This window comes from Camellia sinensis, chromosome 11 (assembly GCF_055761805.1).
Source record: "Camellia sinensis isolate YWXY chromosome 11, ASM5576180v1, whole genome shotgun sequence".
Classification (NCBI taxonomy): domain Eukaryota; kingdom Viridiplantae; phylum Streptophyta; class Magnoliopsida; order Ericales; family Theaceae; genus Camellia; species Camellia sinensis.
Genome location: NC_138971.1, coordinates 155,796,855 through 155,818,547, shown reverse-complemented (window position 1 = coordinate 155,818,547; position 21,693 = coordinate 155,796,855). Strand labels below are relative to the sequence as shown.

At 33.3% G+C, this 21,693-nt stretch overlaps 1 protein-coding gene across 2 annotated transcripts; it reads left to right on the top strand.

Moving 5' to 3' along the window:
- The first annotated feature begins 12,428 nt into the window (after positions 1–12,428).
- On the top strand, positions 12,429–21,083 carry LOC114322218 (GATA transcription factor 26). Of its 2 annotated transcripts, XM_028269495.2 has the most exons (9): positions 12,429–12,818; positions 12,950–13,009; positions 15,322–15,690; positions 16,559–16,991; positions 17,742–17,814; positions 18,308–18,411; positions 19,045–19,231; positions 19,330–19,450; positions 20,419–21,083. In XM_028269495.2, the coding sequence occupies exons 2-9, from the start codon at positions 12,970–12,972 to the stop codon at positions 20,733–20,735; spliced, it is 1,644 nt and encodes a 547-aa protein (XP_028125296.2). In that variant the 5' UTR covers positions 12,429–12,818; positions 12,950–12,969; the 3' UTR covers positions 20,736–21,083. The 2 variants fall into 2 exon arrangements, with proteins under 2 accessions (XP_028125296.2, XP_082752400.1); XM_082896274.1 differs by lacking the exon at positions 12,429–12,818 and having other exon boundaries at positions 12,825–13,009.
- The last annotated feature ends 610 nt before the right edge of the window (positions 21,084–21,693 follow it).

The following is a 21,693-nucleotide window of genomic DNA, read 5'->3' as shown; positions in this document are numbered from 1 at the left end:
ACATATTACCATGGATTTTATTGTTGGTTTACCTCGCTCCAGTAAAGGTATGGATTCAATTTGGGTTATTGTTGATAGATTGACTAAATCTGCTCATTTCTTACCTGTCAAAACAATTTATAATGCGGACAAATTGGCTGTACTCTATATTGATGAAATTGTGAGATTGCATGGAGTGCCTGTGTCCATTGTTTCTGATAGGGACTCGAAGTTTACATTGAGATTCTAGCAAAGTCTACAAACTGCATTGGGTACTGAACTGAGACTGAGTAGTGCCTACCATCCTCAGACAGATGGTCAATCAGAAAGAACCATCCAGACTCTGGAGGATTTACTGCGGATGTGTATTCTTGATTTCTAGGGAAATTAGGAAAGTTATCTACTCTTAGCTGAATTTGCCTACAACAACAGCTTCCATTCAAGCATTGGTATGGCGCCTTTCGAGGCATTGTATGGCAGAAAATGTCGATCTCCGATTTGCTGGGCAGAAGTTGGAGATGGGCCTTTACTTGTGCCCGAGATTGTGCAAGAAACGACTGAAAAAGTGAAACTGATACAACAGAGACTGAAAACCGCACAGAGCAGACAGAAAAGTTATGCGGATGTCCGAAGGCGAGACAGAGAATATGAAGTAGGTGATCACGTTTTTGTAAAAGTGACACCGATGAAGGGTTAGACTCGTTTTGGAGTTAAAGGCAAGTTAGCGCCAAGATATGTCGGACCGTATGAGATTATTGAGAAAATCAATCTGGTGGCGTATCAAGTAGCGCTTCCTCCTGAAATGGAGCATATGCATAATGTCTTCCACATTTCTATGTTGAGGGATTACCTCCGGGATCCTTTTCATGTGATTGAGCCTACTTGTGTAGTGCTGAGTGATGACTACACTTACGAGGAACGGCCCATTCAGATTGTGAACAGACGGATCAAGAAGTTGAGAAACAAAGAGATTCTGTTAGTGAAAGTTGACTGGTAAAACCATGGTGGCGTGTATGCCACTTGGGAAAAGGAAGATAACATGGCCAAGTGATATCCTGAATTGTTCCCACTGAATCATGTTTTCTTCCAGAATGAAGGTAATTCGAGTTTGGAGGACCAAACTCTTTATAAAGAGGGGAGACTGTGACAACCCTCACCACTGTTTACTGATAAACCACTGATCACTGTTAAACTGAGATTGATTATGATAATTGACTGAATTAACTGAAAACCACTGAACTGATTGATTAAGTGTATCCGTTTAAGTGCATACCTATCTGTTGGCTGTTAAAATTATCTGTTTATGTTGTATGCTTTAAACTGCAAATTGAAGGCCTTATCGGCGGCCGAATCTGAAATTGATTGATGATTTATGATAATTAGAATTAATGTGATTTTATGGTGTATTTATTTGAAATGTGATTAGGTATGATTAAATTAGATTAAATAATGCTAAATTGCAATAGTTTGACTTATTTACCAAACTACCACCTAGTGGCCACTTTATACAAAACACATTTGAGCCTTCTTGCATTCAAACAAAACATTTCCTCAGCCATTTCTTTAGACTCAACCGACCAAGAGTGAGAGAGAGTGAGAGAATTGAGTTCAACCTGATGGTTTGCTTGGAAATTGGAAGAATTGTTAGAGAATTTGCCAATTGAGCTTCTAGTCTTGTGATTGAGGACCCAAGGTAGGATATTCAACCTCTCATTGATGTATTTAAGTTAGTTCTTGCATGGTTCATTCTAAATTGAAGAGTTGAGCCTAGAATTGGTCCTAAAATGTTGAATTGTAGCATATATCGTGCATGCATGTTGCCATTCTTGAGTTTTGAAGTTATTGTTCATGAGATTGCTTCATGTATGTTCATCTTTTGATCATAGTTCATGATTTTACCATGTTTTAGAAGAAATTGGCTCACTAGAGCATGTAATTGAAGCTTTGAATTAGTTTAAACTCATGCATGTCATGTTTGAGTTATGTTCATGAAAATTAGTTTGAAATTGGATTTAATTGAACTACCTTTGGGCTTTGATTTCTCAAATTGACCTTTGAAACATGTTATACTATGGGTTTTGAAGTGTTTTCCAGAAAATTAGCCCAAAAGGATCGAATTTGGTACATTGAAACTTGTTTTTGAGCTTGAGGTTCAAATTTGAAAATTCCAGATTTTGGACTCACGCTCGAGCGGAGTGACTGGCGCTCGAGCATGAAATTCGTGCATCCAGCACTTTCCACTATTTTACAGTCCACTCGAGCGAGGACTTGTGTCACACACTCAAGCGGGTATCGAGCGTGATTTTCACACATCCAATACTTTTTCAATCCGCTCGAGCGGGAAAGTTTACGCTCGAGCGTACCCTTTTATTTGCATGTCCGCTCGAGCGGGTAAAACACGCTCGAGCGAGACCTCTGTTTTCTGAAAGTTCTGAAAATATTTTTAAACTGCATTTTTGCATCCTCATTCCATTCTAGGCATTCTTAGGCCTAGTTTAAGGCATTTTAATGAGGATATTGAGGTAGAACCACACCGAGTCAAGATAGGGATTAAGTTATTATTTTTCCAACTGTGTAGCTTAGTGTGTGTTCATTCTGCAACTGTGTAGGATTGGCTTTCGGAGACGCGCTCTAGCTTATCTGTAGCCCAGAACTCTATGAGTAACAATGTTGTAAAGATATGTTTGAAAATGAATATTTTCTGAATGATCAACTGAACTGTTTTCTGAACTGTTTACTGTTAATTGAATGAATGTTTGTCCTCTATTCTGAACTGTATTGTGGTATCCTTAGCAACTACTGTTACTGTTACTACTACTGTTACAGAGATCTCTGTCAGTTCCTATTTTGGAACTTCTGTTTACTGTTACGATGGCCATCATTGACTGTTCTGTCTTTCAAGACCTACTGTTTACTGTACTATTCTGCTAATGGATGTACCACATATGACTGTTATGACTGAATGACTGATACACTGAATCAATTGACTATTTTCAATACTGAAGGGACATTTATTCTTAACCTCTTTACGCATTATGTTATTCACTGGGCTTTAGCTCATTGCTCATATATATATATATATATATATATATATGTAGGTGTACAGGTACCGGACCGTTGCTAGAAGCATCAGGGTAAACTCCAGTTTTGTCAAGCCAACCTTTGTGCCTCACTTCGAGGTTCCTGATCTGTTCAAGCTGAGGCTGCTTGGGGAGTTTTAGATTTCCCTTTTTGCTTATAATCTGTATAGACTCAATGTTACTGTACTGTACTGTTCTAATAGGGATTAAGTCCCTGTCTTGAATGATTGTATATATTGTACATACTGTTTTGTTTCTGAATGTAAATCTATATGAAACGTCTTTTTGCATACAGACTGTTACAGCTCATTGAACATTGTCTATTTACTGTTTTGGCTTCCGCCATGCCCCTGTACTCTGTATTATTGTTTGACTGTTAAGCAGGCCTTCGGTAATCACGAATTACTGGCCGGTTACGGTGCTAAACCCATAGGGGCGGGTTTGGGTCGTGACATCACGTTTGTATTTTCAGGTAGTAAAGCGACGATGTTTGGAGGAATGCAAACTTGATCAACAAGATTATACGAGAAGATTATTTCGTACTCATACAAAACCTATAAATTTATGCCCAAAATTTTCAATATATGATTTAGATTATTCTACACATGAACTTCATAATACATCTGTATTTTGGGAAAAAAATGTCATACCCATTTTCTGGATTCCCAAATTAATTCATGTAGATATAAGATTAAATTAATGTAAATGAAAATAAAAAAATTATAAATTGAATGAGGCCAAAATATATTAAAATAGATACATCTAACCACCCAATATTAATGGACTTATTATTGCCATTGTCAAAAAAAACTTTGAGATACCATCAACATGGTCTCTACTGTATGTCCAATTTCGTGACATTATCCAAAAAAAAGAAAAAAAAAAAAAAAAAAAAAAATTGCAACAAAATTGTTTGATCCTTTTCTTAATCATTAATCAACCCCTTGTATTGGGCATATATGTTTTGATCTGAACCGTTAGAACTAAAACGCGTATTTATTTATTTATTTCTGTCAAGTTGTTGGCTAAGATCTTTCTATGGTCAATTTTGTCAAAAACAAGAAAGTCAAACTTAGAAGGCACGTCTACAAAATAGCGGTCCTCTTGGGCGTATAAAATCTAATCGTAGTTAAATTTTATGGAGATATTATATAGAATTATTTACATATAGATCTTTTAAATTATTGAAAAATATTATTTTGATTTCTTTAATTATAAAAATATATAAATAGATCTTTTAAATTATTGAAAAATATTACTTTATCTCTTAAATTATAAAAACATACAAATTGATTTTTTAAACTATTAACATATTTTACTTTGATCTCTTCTATTAAGGGATCCAATTGGTACTTATATATATATATATATATATATATATATATAATTTATGGGGTCTATTTGAACATTTTATGATTTAAGAGATAGAAGTGATACTCTAAATAGTTTGGGAGATCTTCGTGTAAATAATCTTATTATATACACAATTAAAAATATCTTCTTAGACATCGTATTTTTAAATTTTTTTGTTACAATTTTATCTTATCTGAATTTACCAACAAAAAAAAAAAAATACTCAACTTCAAAAATTTGAAAACTCTAATTTTTTTACCCCTACCCTTTCACTACAACCTTCATTAGTCCTCTACCATTGCTACATTTCTGCTATCACCCTCTCGCTTTCCACTGTTCACTCCTAATCCATTTCTCTCACTCTCTCACATATAGACATACAAGTGAGGCTAAGGTGGTGGTCATTAGGAGGGTATTCCACTGTTCACTCCTAATCCATTTCTCTCACTCTCTCACATATAGACATACAAGTGAGGCTAAGGTGGTGGTCATTAGGAGGGTAAGGTGGTAGTCGGAGGTGAAAGGAGTTGCAAGTGTGGTCGTATAATGGGAAGTGTTGTTAGGTGGTGTTCATGGGGTGTGAGGGGGGTAATTGCAGTGATGAAAGGAATTAGGGGTGGTGGTCAAGGGCGGAGTAGAGGTGGTGTCTATAAAGTTAGGGTTTGGAAGGTTTGTAAGGAAGTGACAAAAAAAATTAAGAATACAGAATTTTTGTAATTATGGATAGTATAATGAGGTAAAATAAAAAAAATTAATTTTAGACGAGCCTATGATTAGAAAATGAGTGGAAGGAATTATTTTTGTGGTGTAAATATGAACTTCCAAATCTTGATGGTAAAATATTGATAAATTATGTTTGCACCCTTAAAGTTTACTAATTTTATTTTGGCCTTCAAAATTTAGATTTTCAAATCAATTCCTTAACTAATGATAAATGTCAAATGGTGTCAAGACTTTTCTCATTATGGCTTTTAAAATAGAGGGCTGTTATTAGCATCTACCTCTTTATTTTGGATCTCCCACTCTTTTATTTTTATTTTTTAATTCCAATTTTGTCCAAATATGAAGTTTCATTTTTACCCTCATTCCTAACTTTTTACCCTAACCCTAATCCTCCATCACCTCTGGCCACTGTCGCCGCCCACCCTTGCCACCGGTGAACATGCTTCTCTTATCTCAGACTGGGTCTCTCTCTCTGTTTGTTCTAATGTCTCCAAGAGCCTTGCAGGTTCGTTTCTTACTCAACCCAAAATTGAAGATCATCAAAATCACACTCTTGATTCCATTACGACAGCTGATCAAACATATGGCATGCATGGATACCCTAATCTTGACCTTGGATTTTCAAAATCTAAGCACAGATACGAAGAGAGAAACATATTCAAGATCTAGGGCTTTCAAAACCCAAATCGCGACGTCATCAGTTGTTCGTTGGTAATAATGATTGCAAAAGGGGTGAGAGAATTGTGGTGCGGGTTTACACAGGGTAGGGAGATTGAGGGAAGATGGAAAAGGGTAGGGGAGAGGCGAAGGGATTAGAAGACCCACCGCCGCCGGGGATGAACTGGGTTACGGTTAGGGTTTGTGATAGGGTGAAGCAAAAAAAGTAAAGGCGGAGATAGAGAAGGGGTTTTGGGAGTGGGTGGCGACGAAGATGAGGTAACTAATGCAGAAGCCGGCTTGGAAAAGGATGATCATCGAGTCGACGGCGAGGCAACTGATAGGACCATAGACAGTGAAGCCAAGGTCGCCAAAGGAGATACTTTTATCATCATCTTCTCTATTGTAATTGATATATCTATCTATCTATCTATCTATATATATATATATATATAGAGAGAGAGAGAGAGAGGGGATGATGATGATGGGTTTTAGGGTTTGCAATTGAGGAAGGGTTTGCAATGGGGAGGTTGTCGAAAGGGAGGTCACAGACTGACAGTGAAAGGTTGCCGGAGGTAGGAAAAGGTTATCAGAAGATGAATTGGAGGTTCAAAAGAAGGGATATAGTTAGGATTAAGATGGGGGGTCAAAGAGAAAGTGGATCAATTAAGTGGGTAAGGGTTTAAAGAAGTGGAGGGTCAAAAAAAAATTAGGTAGATGCTAATAGCAGCCCTCTTAAAATATTATATTTTCTCACTTTGACTCTTCAAATATTAATCTTTTTCACTATTTTCTTTCAGTTTGATGTCATATGATTTTTTTATTAATTAATTAAAAATCAACTATTGTTACTTGGATCAAATTAACATAATTTCAAGAATTTAAATGCCAAATTTAAAAAATCTAACATTTAAGAGCATATGTAAAAATTAAGAATAATGCTATATGTATCAATTGGTATATCAATTAATGTACTAACAAATGATATTGCATAATTTTAAAAGTTTTGAGTATTTGTAATGCGTATAATGAGTGATATCAATAATAATATCATAATATATATTGGTATACTAATTGTTATACCCAAAAAATTAATCAACATTTTAAAATACAAAGTGTAATTCGCCCTATAAATTTGGATATCTTATACTATTCCTGATGACAACAACATTGTAGCATTTCCAACGTGGGGTTGTTGAAAGGATTGCATAGGAAAATCAGCACGACTTTGACAAAAGGGTATTTTGGACATTTTGTTATATCCATAAATATAAAAACAAAACAAAAAAAAATGTTCATTGGTTGTACCGGAGATTAGGTCTTTCTACCCCAATAAAGACAGCTTACTGTTTCATTTATTATCCAGATTAATTTAAAAAAAAATGATTGAGAGCTCTAATAAAGGAGTTCTAATGGAAGTTGATCTTATTGTGATGTGACATTTTAATCTTAGTTTTATTTTATTTTATTTTTTTTATTTTTCACTATATCATTAGAACTCAATTAAAAATTCAAAATTAGAAAAACGTATCATTACTCAATTTAAAATACACAGAGGTGGAAATTACTATACTCCAATAGTACACCTTTGCTCTCGGTCATACACGTAGCGTGTAAAAACTTAAAAGGGAAATTGTAGGGGAAATTTTGAAAAATTAATTAATTATAAAAACATGAAGAAGTTTATAAATTTACTTTTTTATATTTATAATATTTTAAAAATATTTTTTCAAATCATTATGGATGTGTAATTTTCTCAAACTTCAAGGGCGGAAGTAATCTTAAATTTTTTTTTTACATATTCATAAATTTTTTTTTTATAATTTTAATTATTAATATTTATAAATTTTTCACTAGTTTGTAATTATTTTTTTAAAATTTCACTAATTTAATATTTCCCGAAACTTAAATTAAATCATATGGTTATTTTGTGGAAGAGTAAAATTAAATCATAAAAATATTGGAAATGTAAACAAAAGTTTGATTGGCTACCAAAAGTATTCAGAGTATATGTTAATAAATTTTAAAAAATCATACATCCTTCGTAAAAATATACATAATTAAAAAAAATTAAAAACTTTTTGAAAAGTGCCTTAAAAGCACACCTTAACAAAATATTTATTGATTTTCTTATTATTTTTTGCTAGATCTAAATCTCATTATACTAACATATGATATATACATTCTTAATATTTTTAAGTGGTTTAATTCTATGCATTTCTATCATTATTTTTAACCATGAATAGCATTTTTCATTGAGAATGGCTTCACTCCCATCTAAGTCTAAACTAGAAAGAACAATCTAAACAATATATTTGAGTTACATTGAAAAAGAAAAATTGTAAATTAAAATTTTAAATTTAACGCAATAAATATTGGATGGGTTTTATTGCTTGGGTTTAATAGTGGATTTGTAAATAAGCGGACAAAATCTATCCCATTAATTTACAAAAAAGCCTACGTGTTTAGCATCTGATACTTGGATTGAAGTTCTAATTTGTCGAATTGGAGACAATCTCATCCCTTCTTATTTTATCAGTAATAATGTTACACTTGTCTCATTTCCATATCATATTATATACTTATCATTTTATTTGTTAACATAATATTGGTATAATATAGTCTATTAATATATATTTTCTTCTTATGTTTCGAATTGGAGACAATCTCACCCCTTCTTATTCTATCAGTAATAATGTTACACTTGTCTCATTTCCATATCATATTATATATTTATCATTTTATTTGTTAACATAATATTGGTATAATATGGTCTATTAATATATATTTTCCTCTTTTGTTTCTTCAATTTTCTGGAAAATAAGCTTGGAAGCTTGTCTTTCCATTTCTCAACCTCCTTGTGAGGTGTTGCTATACCGGAGCTGCCTTTAATCTCATCCTCTGCCTCTCTCTGGCGTCGTCACTGTCATTGCTACTAGATCTACCTTCTCTTAGCCTCCACGGTCCCATCCACTTCAGATCAACCTCCAACCTTTCTTTGCTTCTTTGCTCTATCAAATTTGTCAGGTCGTTGGTGTCGTTGTTGTCTCTCTGCGTGTTTGAGGTCTGAAAGTAGTTTCCTAATTTGTTTTGTTTTTTTGGTGTTTAGTTGCATGATTAAGTTTCTATCAGTGTTTGATTATTGCTTACCCTATGGATATAAGCTATAATTTTATCTTCGACTCGCTCTATCGTCAAATGTTTATGATCGACTCTGCTTTACAGTATGGAATTAGCGTCGTGTTTTCTCATAGCCAATCCTTTGGGCTTTCATTTGATTATTTTTTCATAATTTGTGATAAATTTTTTATTGGATGAATTCCTCTCATTTAATGAAATTTTCTATTGATAAAAGAGAAACTTCAAAGGACCTTGTCCTTGGACCCACTTGTTTTTGTAAATTATTATTGATTAAACTTAGTCTAAGCAATGGGTATGTGGTGATTGTCCACGTGGCATGATCAAACAAATCTAGACCGTTCATATACACAAAATCTAGTTTCCAAATAACTTTTAATTTTATATATTATCATTTATGTGACTAATGTACAACTTTTGTTCTTAATTCATGGAATGTAGGGAATAATTTAAGAAAAAAGGGCACGCTAATCTGAGGGCCAATAATATTTGCGTGGACCCGTTGGAAAGACTTCTTGATGGAATGGACGGTGTAGATGCAGTGATTAAGTTGACAAAAGTAGGGGTAAATCATATTTAACAGTTTGAGATTTAAAAAATATATGTAATAAATTTAAGATAATTATCTTGACTTTTTTTTTTTTTTTTTAAAAAAGAGTTATTTTAGGGATACCAAAAATTTTACCAAATATTTAATTAAATGTCTCATTGTGGGTGGACCCCGTAAGGTCCCACATGAGTGTGGGCTCCACACCCATATTAAAATTTGATCAAATATTTGGTGAAATTTTTAAAACTTCTAACATTTTTGTTTTAGAATTAAATTGACCGAAATTAATTTAAATAGGTATAGACACTTGGATAGTAAATTGTCAAATATATATTTTAATGTAAAAGAAATAAAAAAAATTAATGAAAAAATAACAAAGTGTTATGTGAGTTATTTTTTTAAAAATATAATGTAATTATTTTAAATTGAAAATTATATATATATATATATATATAAACTAAGGTTGGACCTTTATAACAAATAAATCTTGATTTTTTTAATTTTATTCATTTAAATTTTAATCTTTTGATTTGTTTTTAATCTAAACAATTTGCTTATTTCCATTGAGTAAAATCAACAAAAAACATATATTTTAGTCATTATACTCAAAAAAAGAAAAGAAAAGATATTTTATATATACCTACATTGAGTTGAATGATTAAAATATAATTTTTTCGTTAAAAAACTTAACAAAAATAAACAGATTATTTAGATTGAAAGTAAATAAAAATGCTAGGATGTCAATTTATAAAATTATAAATTTAGGGTTTATTTTGTGATAAGATTTTTTTTATTTTAAAATTATAGAATTTGATGTATTTTTTTTTTAGAGAAATATCTCATCTCCCATTTTATTATCTCCAATTGCATCTCTAATAATGCGACAAATATTATCAACTAATCAATTCTCTGCGGACTCTTCTCTCTTCTTTTAAAATTATTTACCACCTCATTAGAGACGTAATTGAGAGTGATGAAACGGAGGAGGCAGCAAAATTAATTTATTTAGAAATTTTGAAGAAAGATGGTATAGTTTAATCCATGAAGAAGTATGTGATGCGCATAAAGCACAAAATAGTTAAAGTACTGTTACTTGCAATGACTTTTTAGCCTATTAACCTGTCAATGCTCACTACTCAAAATAAATAAATAAATAAATAAATAAATAAATAACCCATCAATTAGTGAAACCCAACTAATTGATGATGCTAGTCGTCCATTTTGAAACACTTTCTCCATCATTTATGTTATTCTCTCTCTATCTTTTCCAAAATTTTTAGTTTGTTTTAATTTTGTGAGGAAAATATCATATGAATGAAAACATGAAAAGCATTCACAAATTATTCTCTTTTTAAATTCAAAACAAAAAACTATTTGGCATATTATTGTTGTTTAAAAAAAAGTGCAATTGATTATGAAATTTTCAAAAAAATTGAAAATAAAAAATATGATTTTACTCTTTTTTCTTTTTCCATCACTCAACACTTTTATTGACTACCACAAACCTCTGACACCACTAGTTATTGACGATATCCAACAAGCTCTGACAATCAGTTGGTCATCTAATTTTCGATTATCCATGGATACTCTACCATGTCCATTTACTTTTCATCGTGCCACTATCATATCCGTCTACCCCTCATTGTCATCTATCACCTTTAACAATTCATAAGACATGTTTATTTATTTTTGTTTAAAACAATTTTGTACATTAAATAACTTTTTATTTTCAATTAAAAATAATAATTACTTGTGTTATTTTTTTATAAACATAAAAACAAAAAACTTCAATGAGTGCAAATGGGAAATATGTTATTTTTACGCAATTCTCATTTGCACGACATATGTGTCTCACACTATTAATTTGCAATTATTTTTTTATTTTTCATTTATTAGATATTTATCCACACACACACACAAAAAAACTTGTTCTAAGTCTTTTTTTTAAGTATTTTATGCTGGAAAATTATATCAAAACCTGAAACTAAAATAAAAAAACTGTAAAAGATTATTTATTTATTAGCACCTTTGGTGTTTGCTTTTTAGAGTAATGATCCTTTCATGGCACCTGTTGAACCCAAATTGGTCACAGCCTATCATCATGGTTGAAATTTTACAAATCCAAGGTCAGTGCATTACACATCATTTGGGAACCACACGAAAATTATATTCTTTGAACCATATCGATGGTGAGGATGTGACTGTGACACACAGCTTTGTGACTCTAGATCAGTTAACCTCAGTAGATAAATAAATGTATTTATCCACATCATGTCACCATTTACACTTGAGGATATAAACAATTTTCTTTACTTAGAACAAAAAAAAAATTGTGTTTTTCAAAATCATACTTTTCTTTTTAAATATAATACAAAATAAGAAAAAAAAAATCACTTTCACGAAAAAATGCTTCACTTATATTTTATTAATTTATAATTAATTTTTTTATTTCTCATTTATCTCATATTCTAGCAATGTTTTTGGATAAATATTATGGATTTGTTTGGTTTTGCTTTTCAAAAAATTTAAAAAACAGAAACTAATTTGATAAAAAAATACTGAAATAATAATTTTGAATTTTAAAAAAATATATTTATACCTCCCAAAAAAATAAAACTATATGAAAATGACCAATATTTTTCATTTTTTCATTTTTTTTTATCAAATTATGATTTAGATTTAGAATTTTTTTTTTCAAAAAAAAATTCTAAAAATTAAACCAAACAAAATGTATTTGGCAGAATTATAATTTGCACTGGACACATGGTTACATTTTACTAATTTATAATTGTTTTTTTTAATTTATGTCATACTCTGTTAATTTTCTTGGATAAAATTTATATATCTTTCAGAAAAGTCTATATAGTCAAAAAGAATAGAAAAATTTCTTTACCTTCATTGTAGGTTAACAATATATTAATGTTATAAATAAAAACAAAGAATTGTAGAAATATTTCATTTACATAAAAAAGAAAAAGAACAAGAAAAAGAAAAAGAAAAAGAAGCTATTGAAAGCTGAAACATTCACTTCATATACAAATACAAGAAGAAGAGGTCATACACAGACACAACCCTCTTCCCCATTTCACCTTCCTTTCCCAACCATTTATTATAATATTCCCAAATGGTCTTTTCTTTTTCCCATTGGATTGTACAGATTACCAGCTGAATTCTTCTCAATCCCTTAATTTCTTGTTGATTTTTGCTATTTTCAGTGGTTTTTCTGAGACTTTAAGATACAAAACTCTTCTGGGTCTTCCTGGGTTTTTTTTTTGTTTTTTTTTTCTGCAGTACTTTCTCTGAGTTTCTTGCAGTAAAACTTCTCATACCCATACCCAGTAAGTAGTATATATATATTCCATAAAATTTCCTATTTTTTATTTATTTTTTCCCTGGGTTTAGGCTTTGCTTTTTTTTCTTTCTTCTATTTCCTTTCAATTTTCTCTTTAATTTTCTTGTTGAAACTGAGGAAAAGAGAGAATTAAAGACATGGGCAAACAAGGACCTTGCTATCACTGTGGTGTCACAAGTGAGTTCTTGTTTCTTCAATATTTTTTCCCCCAAAATTTTGAATATTCAAGAAAAATTGGTTCTTTTAGGCTCTTTATTTCGTGTTTTTTTCCTCAAATTTTTTTATATACTTTATATGGTTTTGTGCGCATAGATTAATTTGTTCAATGATGGAAGAGAATACCCATATACTGGTTTATTTCTAAAAGGAGTATATTACCTCTGCCAAAGAAAATAACAATAATAATAATATGTGTTATTATAATTATTATTTTTTGTTTATGTTATTGGGTTGTAACAGAACTACATGTGCCCTTGAATCTGTGAATATCAATACTGGGTTGATTTTGTGTTTGTTTGTATATGGAATTGGGTTTTTTCTTTTTTGTGTTTTTCTCAGATTTTCTGATTCCTGTTTGGCTGTTCTGAATTATCCTTTGCTCAGTCTTTCAAGGACTGAGCAATTTCAGAGTCCATATTTGGTTCTCTTTCCCTTTTCGTTGTCTTGGAGGTGTTTGTGTTGAAAATGAACCCTACCACTGGTTCAAACCATAATTTCTTTTTGTTTCTTAATTCCTAATTCTTGATGAAACTGGAAAAATGTGCTTTCTGAAACACTCTTGTTTCAATTCCTTTCCGTGTCGAATCTAGTTTTTGCTAGTCTTCCGGCAAAACTTACTGCCAAACAAGTCACTTGTGATTGTTCAAATCAAATCTCCATATTTATCAGTGCAGAATATTTGCTCTTATTATTTTCAAAAATTCATTGTGAATTGATCTTGCAACCAACATAAATTGTTCGTTTTCAACCGCATTCCTCAATCTTGGTTACCAAGATTGTTCTACAACCCTTTGCCTTTTAAACCATTCAGTTTAGTTTGTATTAGGGATTGATTTGTGTCTTGGTAGAATCTCAAATTTAGATATTAACTTTCAAGTCTTTATGCCATTGTTTTCTTCACCCCGTGGAATTTGATTTGTTGTCTTATAGCGTAGTGAGTAGTGCAGTGTCTGGAGGTCTGGAACATCTGTACTCCTCTGATCAACAATGCTTTAGATTAAACAATTGTGTTTTGGCCATCGAATTCATTTCTGCTGTAACTTGAAGTGGTTGTTAACTCCAACATTGTCTCTTGCTTGTCGATTAGCTTGTTATGGAAATGGTAGTGCAGAGTGGTCCCGATAAGTAGCCAATGGTTTGTACTTTGTACCTTCTAGTGTGCCACTCAAAAGTTAAAATGACACTACGCTTCAAGAATGCTAAATGATTTTCAAGGACAGCCTAGGCCATTTGTCCAACTTACATACTTTTGAGGACCTTCCCAATTTTGTTTAGCTCAAATGGCGCCTTCCTTCTGTCAATCTTAGGAACCATTGTGCTCATTCAATCAAAGGGCATTGACTACATCTTTGTGATTGTTAACTTCATCTAAAGATTTTGTGTACACCTTCACATTTGTCGTTCTAATTTGTTTGTATCAAAGAAGCCTGTTTCAGTAAACTTATGTTGTGTCAAGTCACTGAAAAGAATGAAATAGTACTAGCAACTAGAATCTATCAAATCCCCTCATTTTGGACTTGGAATTTCCAAACCTGTTATAGGATGTAGTTCGTTTTAGTCGTGTGTACTCAGAAGTGGATTCTGTTTTTGTTGTCACAAATGAGAGTTTTATACTCTTCCATTTCCTTTAGCTATCAAACTGTGCTTGATAAGCACATTCTTTCCGTGCTCAGTTAAACCTTCATTGTTGGTCTGTGCCATTGCTCACGCGCTGTTATGTGTTGGATTAGTTTCAAACGTCTAATTCAGTTAGAGATATATAAAGAGTTTTGCTAGTGAAGTCTCTAGGACACACAAATGCATTCTGATTGGAGAGGTTTGGTCAGTTTATGCCATCAAGTTTCTGCTATCTAGGTTTATTTTTAGATAAAGAAAGCAAAAAAGAAAAAAAAAGGAAGGTATTTACAGGCATTTCTTTCAAGTATGCTCTTTATGTACTGTAAGTTGAGTACATAAAAATTACATATTCAAATGGTTACTACAATTTCCAAAATGGCCAAGATCTTTCTATCACTTATCTGTTAGTAACTTTTTGTATGTGAAGTCTTGTCACAGTCATAATAATGACTTTGTTATGGCATGCATATATGTATTTAGTTTTGTTACTTCTCGGTAATGTTTGTATGTCTTTTTGACTGAATTTGACTAAAGTTTCAGATGAGAAGTTCCTCCTGTTTCTTTCATGTTCATCTGTCTTATTTATCCATTCTTGTCCCTTTATTGATTGATCATTCTGTGTTATTGCTGACAATGAAGTGTTACTACTACAGGCACTCCTCTTTGGCGTAATGGGCCGCCAGAGAAGCCAGTACTGTGCAACGCCTGTGGATCCCGGTGGAGAACAAAAGGAACACTTGTAAACTACACACCTCTACATGCTAGAGCAGAACCCGATGAGTTCGAGGATTACAGGGTTTCAAGAGTGAAGAGCATATCTATTAAGAACAAAGAAGCAAAGGTGCTAAAAAGAAAACAAAATAATGACTACGCAGTAGTTGGAAGGGTTGATCCCGATTATAACCAGTTTTCGCAGAAGGGTCTGGACGAAGATACCAGTAATCGATCAAGTTCTGGCTCTGCCATATCTAATTCTGAGAGCTGTATGCAGTTTGGCAGCGCAGATGCAAGTGACTTGACAGGTTGGTCGGTCACTATATCTGCATGCTTTATGTCAATAGTGTTGATACTCCCAAATGTGAACCTCTTTTTCTTCTCCAATTTGAACTTTAGAGGTCTGAGAGTTACATAACATAGCCATTTTACTGATTGTAATAGAATGGATCACATGCCAGTTCAAATGGGAAATGCCAGTCAAAATACATATGCTATGTTTTGAAAAGTGTATTATGAAAATATATCTTATGCACTCACCTTAAAATCTAGTCTGCAAAACTAGAATAGTGATTGTTCCTTAAAATTTGTATTTATCTTGTCAAAAAAGGTGGCTTGATGCTTATTTCTTCAGTTTTGTGCCACTATTTCATTAATAATCTGTCGTGCCAATGATATAGTTAAAATGACACACCTGGTCCAATGGCATTGCCGAACTTGTACTTTAATGAAATAAATGGAGCAGAAACCTGGATTTTATCTTTGATTTATCTCATTTAAAGCAATTGTTGTTTCACAAATGGGTGGTGCTTTCTTTCTTTACCAGCCCCCTCCCCCTGCTAGTGCAATTATTTTGTTCCCTCAGTGTATAATTTAAATCAAACCAAACCAAACCAAACTAAGTCTTGTATCTCAATCAAGTGGGGTCGGCTACTTAAATCTTCTTTTGCCATTCTGCTCTATGAAGGCTATATGCTCAGTTAAATTAAATAAATTTGTATCTTTTTTCACTACCACATCCCATGTTAGCCTAGTTCTTCCTCTTCCCATAGCATCTCCTTTTATGATGATCATACATATCACTTTTCCTTACTGTTGTCATGATATGCTTTACTAGTATACTTGATATGTCTTACCAGCTCCAGAAGGTTCTTTCCCCATTGATTGTCCTTTCAGGTCCAGCCCAGTCCAATGCGTGGGACACAACGGTGCCTTCAAGGAAGAGGACATGTTTCAATCGTCCAAAGCCATCTTCAGTGGAGAAGCTGGCTAAAGATTTACATACCATCTTACATGAACAACAGTCCTCACACTTCTCTGGATCTTCTGAAGAGGATTTGCTTTATGAGAGCAACACACCTATGGTCTCTGTTGAGATAGGACATGGAAGTGTTCTTATTCGACATCCGAGCTCCATAGGTAGAGAAGAGGATTCTGAAGCTAGCTCTCTTTCAGTGGATAACAAACCACATCCAGCAAGTGAGGCTTATTCCCATTTGACTGCCCTTCCTGTACATATTGATAATAAGGGTGCCAACTTTCCCAGTCTGGAGATTGAAAGAATCAAGAAACCAAATGGACAAGGGGTGCAACAAGAGCAAATTAAAAGGTATTGCCTTTCTTTTATTTTAACCATGAATAAGTCAAAATCTCCTTCAAATATGAAATTGATCGTATTATTTTTAAAGTGGGATGCCTGAATATGAAGGTCTTTCGCACAATGACTTCCACTAAATATGGAAAGTGCTACAAGTCTACAATTAAGAACACAAACTGGTTTTGTTGCCAACCCTAGAAGGTCTTCAATATACCTCCAACAAAAAGAATAGTATGTGCCAGGGACACCCCAAAACCTTTTTTTATTTTTATTTTTATGAGTTCTGGTGATTTGGTTGTTAACTGGATAGACATTGTTATCAGAGCTCTGGTTCCAGTCCTGGGTTCAATCTTCTCACTTGTGCATTTTCTGTCATTGTGTACTTTGTTCTGTCTATCTTCGTGCACCGTATTCACTCAGTCTGTTTATCTCTCCACCTGCAAGACAAGGTCACATGTGAGGGGAAGTGTTAGCTTGATATACATTGTTGAGCTCATTTCTTAATAATTTAAGATTTTGAGATGGTGATCTAGCGCTAGTGTGATATGTCAGTATGCTGGGGGTAGAGTTACCACTTTACTTGGGAAAATAATTGCATAAATAATCATATAAACTTTTGGCTAGGGGCGAAATGTAACTTACATGGGTACACCTGTCTACAGAAACTTCTATTAAGCAATTTGAGAATAAATTGGAAACACTTTGCTTCACAAGTTAAATTTATATCTGTCTATTTATTCTACTTTTTTGTTGGAATTTTAGGGACAATGCTCAGCATGAAAAACTACAGATTTCGGGAAATTATAACTCACTACTCCATTATGTAGATCTAAAAGTAAGTTCCATGTCTATTCATTTTCTCTAATATTATGCTTAGAAGCCAACTCAATCGAATATGCTGTCATCTAATTTTGCAGCGGAAGACTCCATGTGAGCTCATTTGTCAAGGTCATTGTGCCAAAGATCTTGACATTTGTAATATGATCGGCACTTGACTGTGTAAAACTTTCATATTCTTTTATTCACATCAACTTTTCATGATTAATGCAATTGTGTCCCCCAAGTCCCGACTACTTTTATATTCTTGATTTCTAGGCAAATGCTAGGCTCCTAACTCCTCTAAAATATTTTCCCAGCATCCAAGTCTGTTCTTGGATAACTTTCAGGAGAAGAAAATATTTTCTTTCCCCTGCCGTCTGTGATTTGTTTTTTGCCAATTCTTCCTTGTTCATAGTACAATGATCCTAGAATTCAAATTTGTTGCTGCTGGTAAAATATGTTCTTAAACCATTTAGAGTTATCTTGACTACTGTCCATATTTGGTGCAGGATATTTTCAACTTTCAGGAGTTTGCAAGTCACCTGACAAATGAAGAGCAAAAGCAATTGCTCAAGTATCTCCCTTCTATTGATACTGCCAGACTTCCTGATAGGTTTCTACCTTGGTCCTTAATGTTTCATTTTCTACCCGTTGTGTCTAAGCACAAAGAATCATGTCCAATTTATTTAATTACTATGGAATAAATTATAAGATTTTGTTACTAGTGATGCATGGAAATCATTTCCTCTGCGTCTCAATAATCCACTTTTTCAGCTTAGTTACGCTATTTCTACCTCATAAGCTGTAAGTAGAAGCTGCACCAAACACTGGCACAGATTTTCAAAATTAAAATTATTATAAGGAGCTTCATAAGCTGCACCAAACAGCCATTATAATCTGTACTGGAATAAATGAACTTGCCAATTTATAAATACCCAAATCAATCACACAAAATTCTTAAAATCTTGGGTGCTATGTATGCTAATATGAATTCTTTTTCAATTTCAAGTTGTTACTGATTGGGAACAAAACAATAAATTATGGTATTGACTTCCAGTTTTTCTTTTTCTTTTTCTTATTTCATTTTCATTTATCTCCATCTTCAAGGCATTGCCTTACTATCCTCTATTCCTTATGCATGGGCATATCATACTGTAAATCAAGGTTCTGAAGCTAATATGGTCCGACACTGATGATGTTTCTTTTTTCCTCTTCTTTTTTTTTTTTTTTTTGGTGGCATCTGCAGCCTTAAAAGCATGTTTGGTAGCCCTCAATTCAAGGAGAATCTATCCTCCTTTCAGAAGCTCCTTGCAGAAGGGGTTTTTGATCTTTCTTTGTCAGGGGTGAAAACTGAAGACTGTAGGACATTGAAGAAGCTTGCATTATGTAATTTCACAAAATCAAAGTGGGTGGAACAATATAATCTGCTCAAGGTTTGAACTAATTTTGAAGAGAATGAATATTTTGCCATGATTTATATTTGTAAATGACTGTACAACTGTATTAATACTAACATTCTATTCTGTTGTAGGATGTAAAAGGTAAAAGTAGTAATGGAGGGTCAGTAGTTCCGGGAGGACCTAATGCAATTGTATCTGGTAGTTCAACAAGTGTAAAGAGATCACGTGATGGCCAATTTCAAAGTTTTCCAGGTTAGACCATATGTTTCTTTGAGAGTAAATCATTAGATGGTTTAGAGTAAGTTTACACAACTTCCTGTTAAAAAAGAAATGCAGTTAAAGGTTGAACCGCAAAATGAGTTTGAAAGTTGAATAAGTAGACTTAGTTTCTGTTATTTAAATGAGCAAGTAGAACATAAAAGACAAAAGGATTATGCATAAGTTCATAATTTTTTTGTTCCAAACCGTAATCATGAATTTTTTTCGCGCTTTTCCTAAATGACAGACTAATTCAATTGTGTTGGTTGTGTAAAATGATAATTGAACGGAAATCTATCTTGACAATTATTTGCATGATTTTTCTCAGAACATCTTTTGGTACACATTGTATTTAAACTTATTTTTATTCATCTTAACAAAGTGGTTATAAGTGTATTGTTCACACCATCTCCCCCCCCCCACCCCCCCTCCCTCATGGTATGCATCAAGTACTAACAAAAAAACATCACCGCCTCTGCTAGGTTCTTTTAATTTTTAGTGTTCAAAAGCATTCTTTTCTATGGTTCTGGTGGTTTATGATGGGTTATGATGACCAGGCATACACAATCCCGACAATTTTGTATAGGCTGTGTTTGGATTCACATTTCCCTTCTCTTTTCTTTTCCCTCCACAAATCCCTACCCAAATCTAAGATCAAAACACAGCCTTAAAGTTGATTATTGGGATTATCATGACTTTTATAGTTCTCTATTTCTTTTAAACCCTAGAGACATCACATTATAGGCATATGCATTTAGCATAGTAGGAGAAATAGTACACTTTGAGTCTCAACACCGAGTCCTCTCAATGAGTACCAAAACTGTATTTGAGATTTGAGTTTAAATTTAAGAGTAAGAGATTATGTGAATTGCTAAACCCCAGAAGAAGCTATTGGAACATGTATATGTATGAGATGTGTTTTGCTATAATTATTTATATTGAAGAACCGTCCTGTCTTTCAGGATCAAAGACAACAATGAAGAGCCCAAAAAGGGTGATGAAAGGCAGCCACGAACACAAGGAACTCATGGACAACGATGGCTCTTGCTTTAGTCCCGGAAGTCAATTTGTATTGCCTCCTCCTGATAGTAGCTCCCTCATGTTAGACTCTTTCCAGTTCATGGATGAGAGTTCCGATCAAGATCTGCTTCTGGACGTGCCATCCAATAACTCGTTCCCACAGGCAGAACTCCTGCTCCCGGCTTCATCACGTTTTGGTGGTGCCACCCTAGCAAGCACTAGTCGCAGCTCCGCACACCCACAATTTGGCCGACCCTGACAGTGCTTTTTCAAAATGCCTACTTTTAACTAGGCTATTTTAAGGAACCATTTCTGTTAAATTATGTCGGGATACACATATTTTGCATGCCAAACATACACACAAGTCTATGTGAATGAGGTTTGATAGTTGCTTGTTCTTTTTCTTGGCCTGTGTTCAAACTTGGAAGTGCTAAGGGGAGATTGTGGGTGGGCTTTTTTTTGTATAGGGTTGACAGAAGATTGTAATATATAGTTTGAAATGCAGAAGAGGTGGTAAGTTTCTGAGTTTTTGTATGCAGCTTAGCTGTTGACTTGCATAATAAACTTCAGATAACCCTTCTGTTGGCTGCTTATTGTGGTCATGAAATTATACTCGTTTGGCCTCGATGAAAAGATGTTGAAGCTGGTTGGCCCAAATACTTAGGATCAAACTCTTCTTTTGAATATGAAAAAATGTGGGATCTATTCTATGTAGTAGAATCAACAGAATGGAGTTCCTTCTCTATAACTCTATAATAGAGAATTTCCTCCCGGTGTTGTGGTGCCCTTTCGAAATAGGGGCTTAATCATATTAGATTCTTCCCAAATGAAAAGGGTGGTTTGGCCCAACCTAGTAAGGCTTTCCGTTAGTATACTAGTGGTTTGGGTTCCTCCACTGAGAAAGGTTTATTCAGAGTTAAGAAAACAGCCTTTCAAGGCTATGTACAATTTGGCTACTAAATTTAAGGCGTTGATTAGATGTTTAATGAGTTTTCTAATTAAAGCTAATGTAATGCACCAATGTTTGCTTAGGATTAAATTCTAGCTTGTTTTGGCAATCATTATTTTGAGAAGATAGAATCATCATTTGTGCTTTAGTTTTGGTGCTTGGGGGCTCTTGGAGTTGTACTATGAGCCAAGATGGACTCGGTGGACTGGAGAAGAAGTCTTGCTGTAATTTCATAATATGATTTCAACTGGTTGAGAATTAGATTAGA

Coding starts and splice junctions, on each gene's coding strand:
- LOC114322218 (XM_028269495.2), top strand. CDS start 12,970: ATGGGCAAACAAGGACCTTGCTATCACTGTGGTGTCACAA. Junction 18,412..19,044: donor ACTGCCAGACTTCCTGATAG/GTTTCTACCTTG, acceptor TGGCATCTGCAG/CCTTAAAAGCATGTTTGGTA. Junction 19,451..20,418: donor CCAATTTCAAAGTTTTCCAG/GTTAGACCATAT, acceptor CCTGTCTTTCAG/GATCAAAGACAACAATGAAG.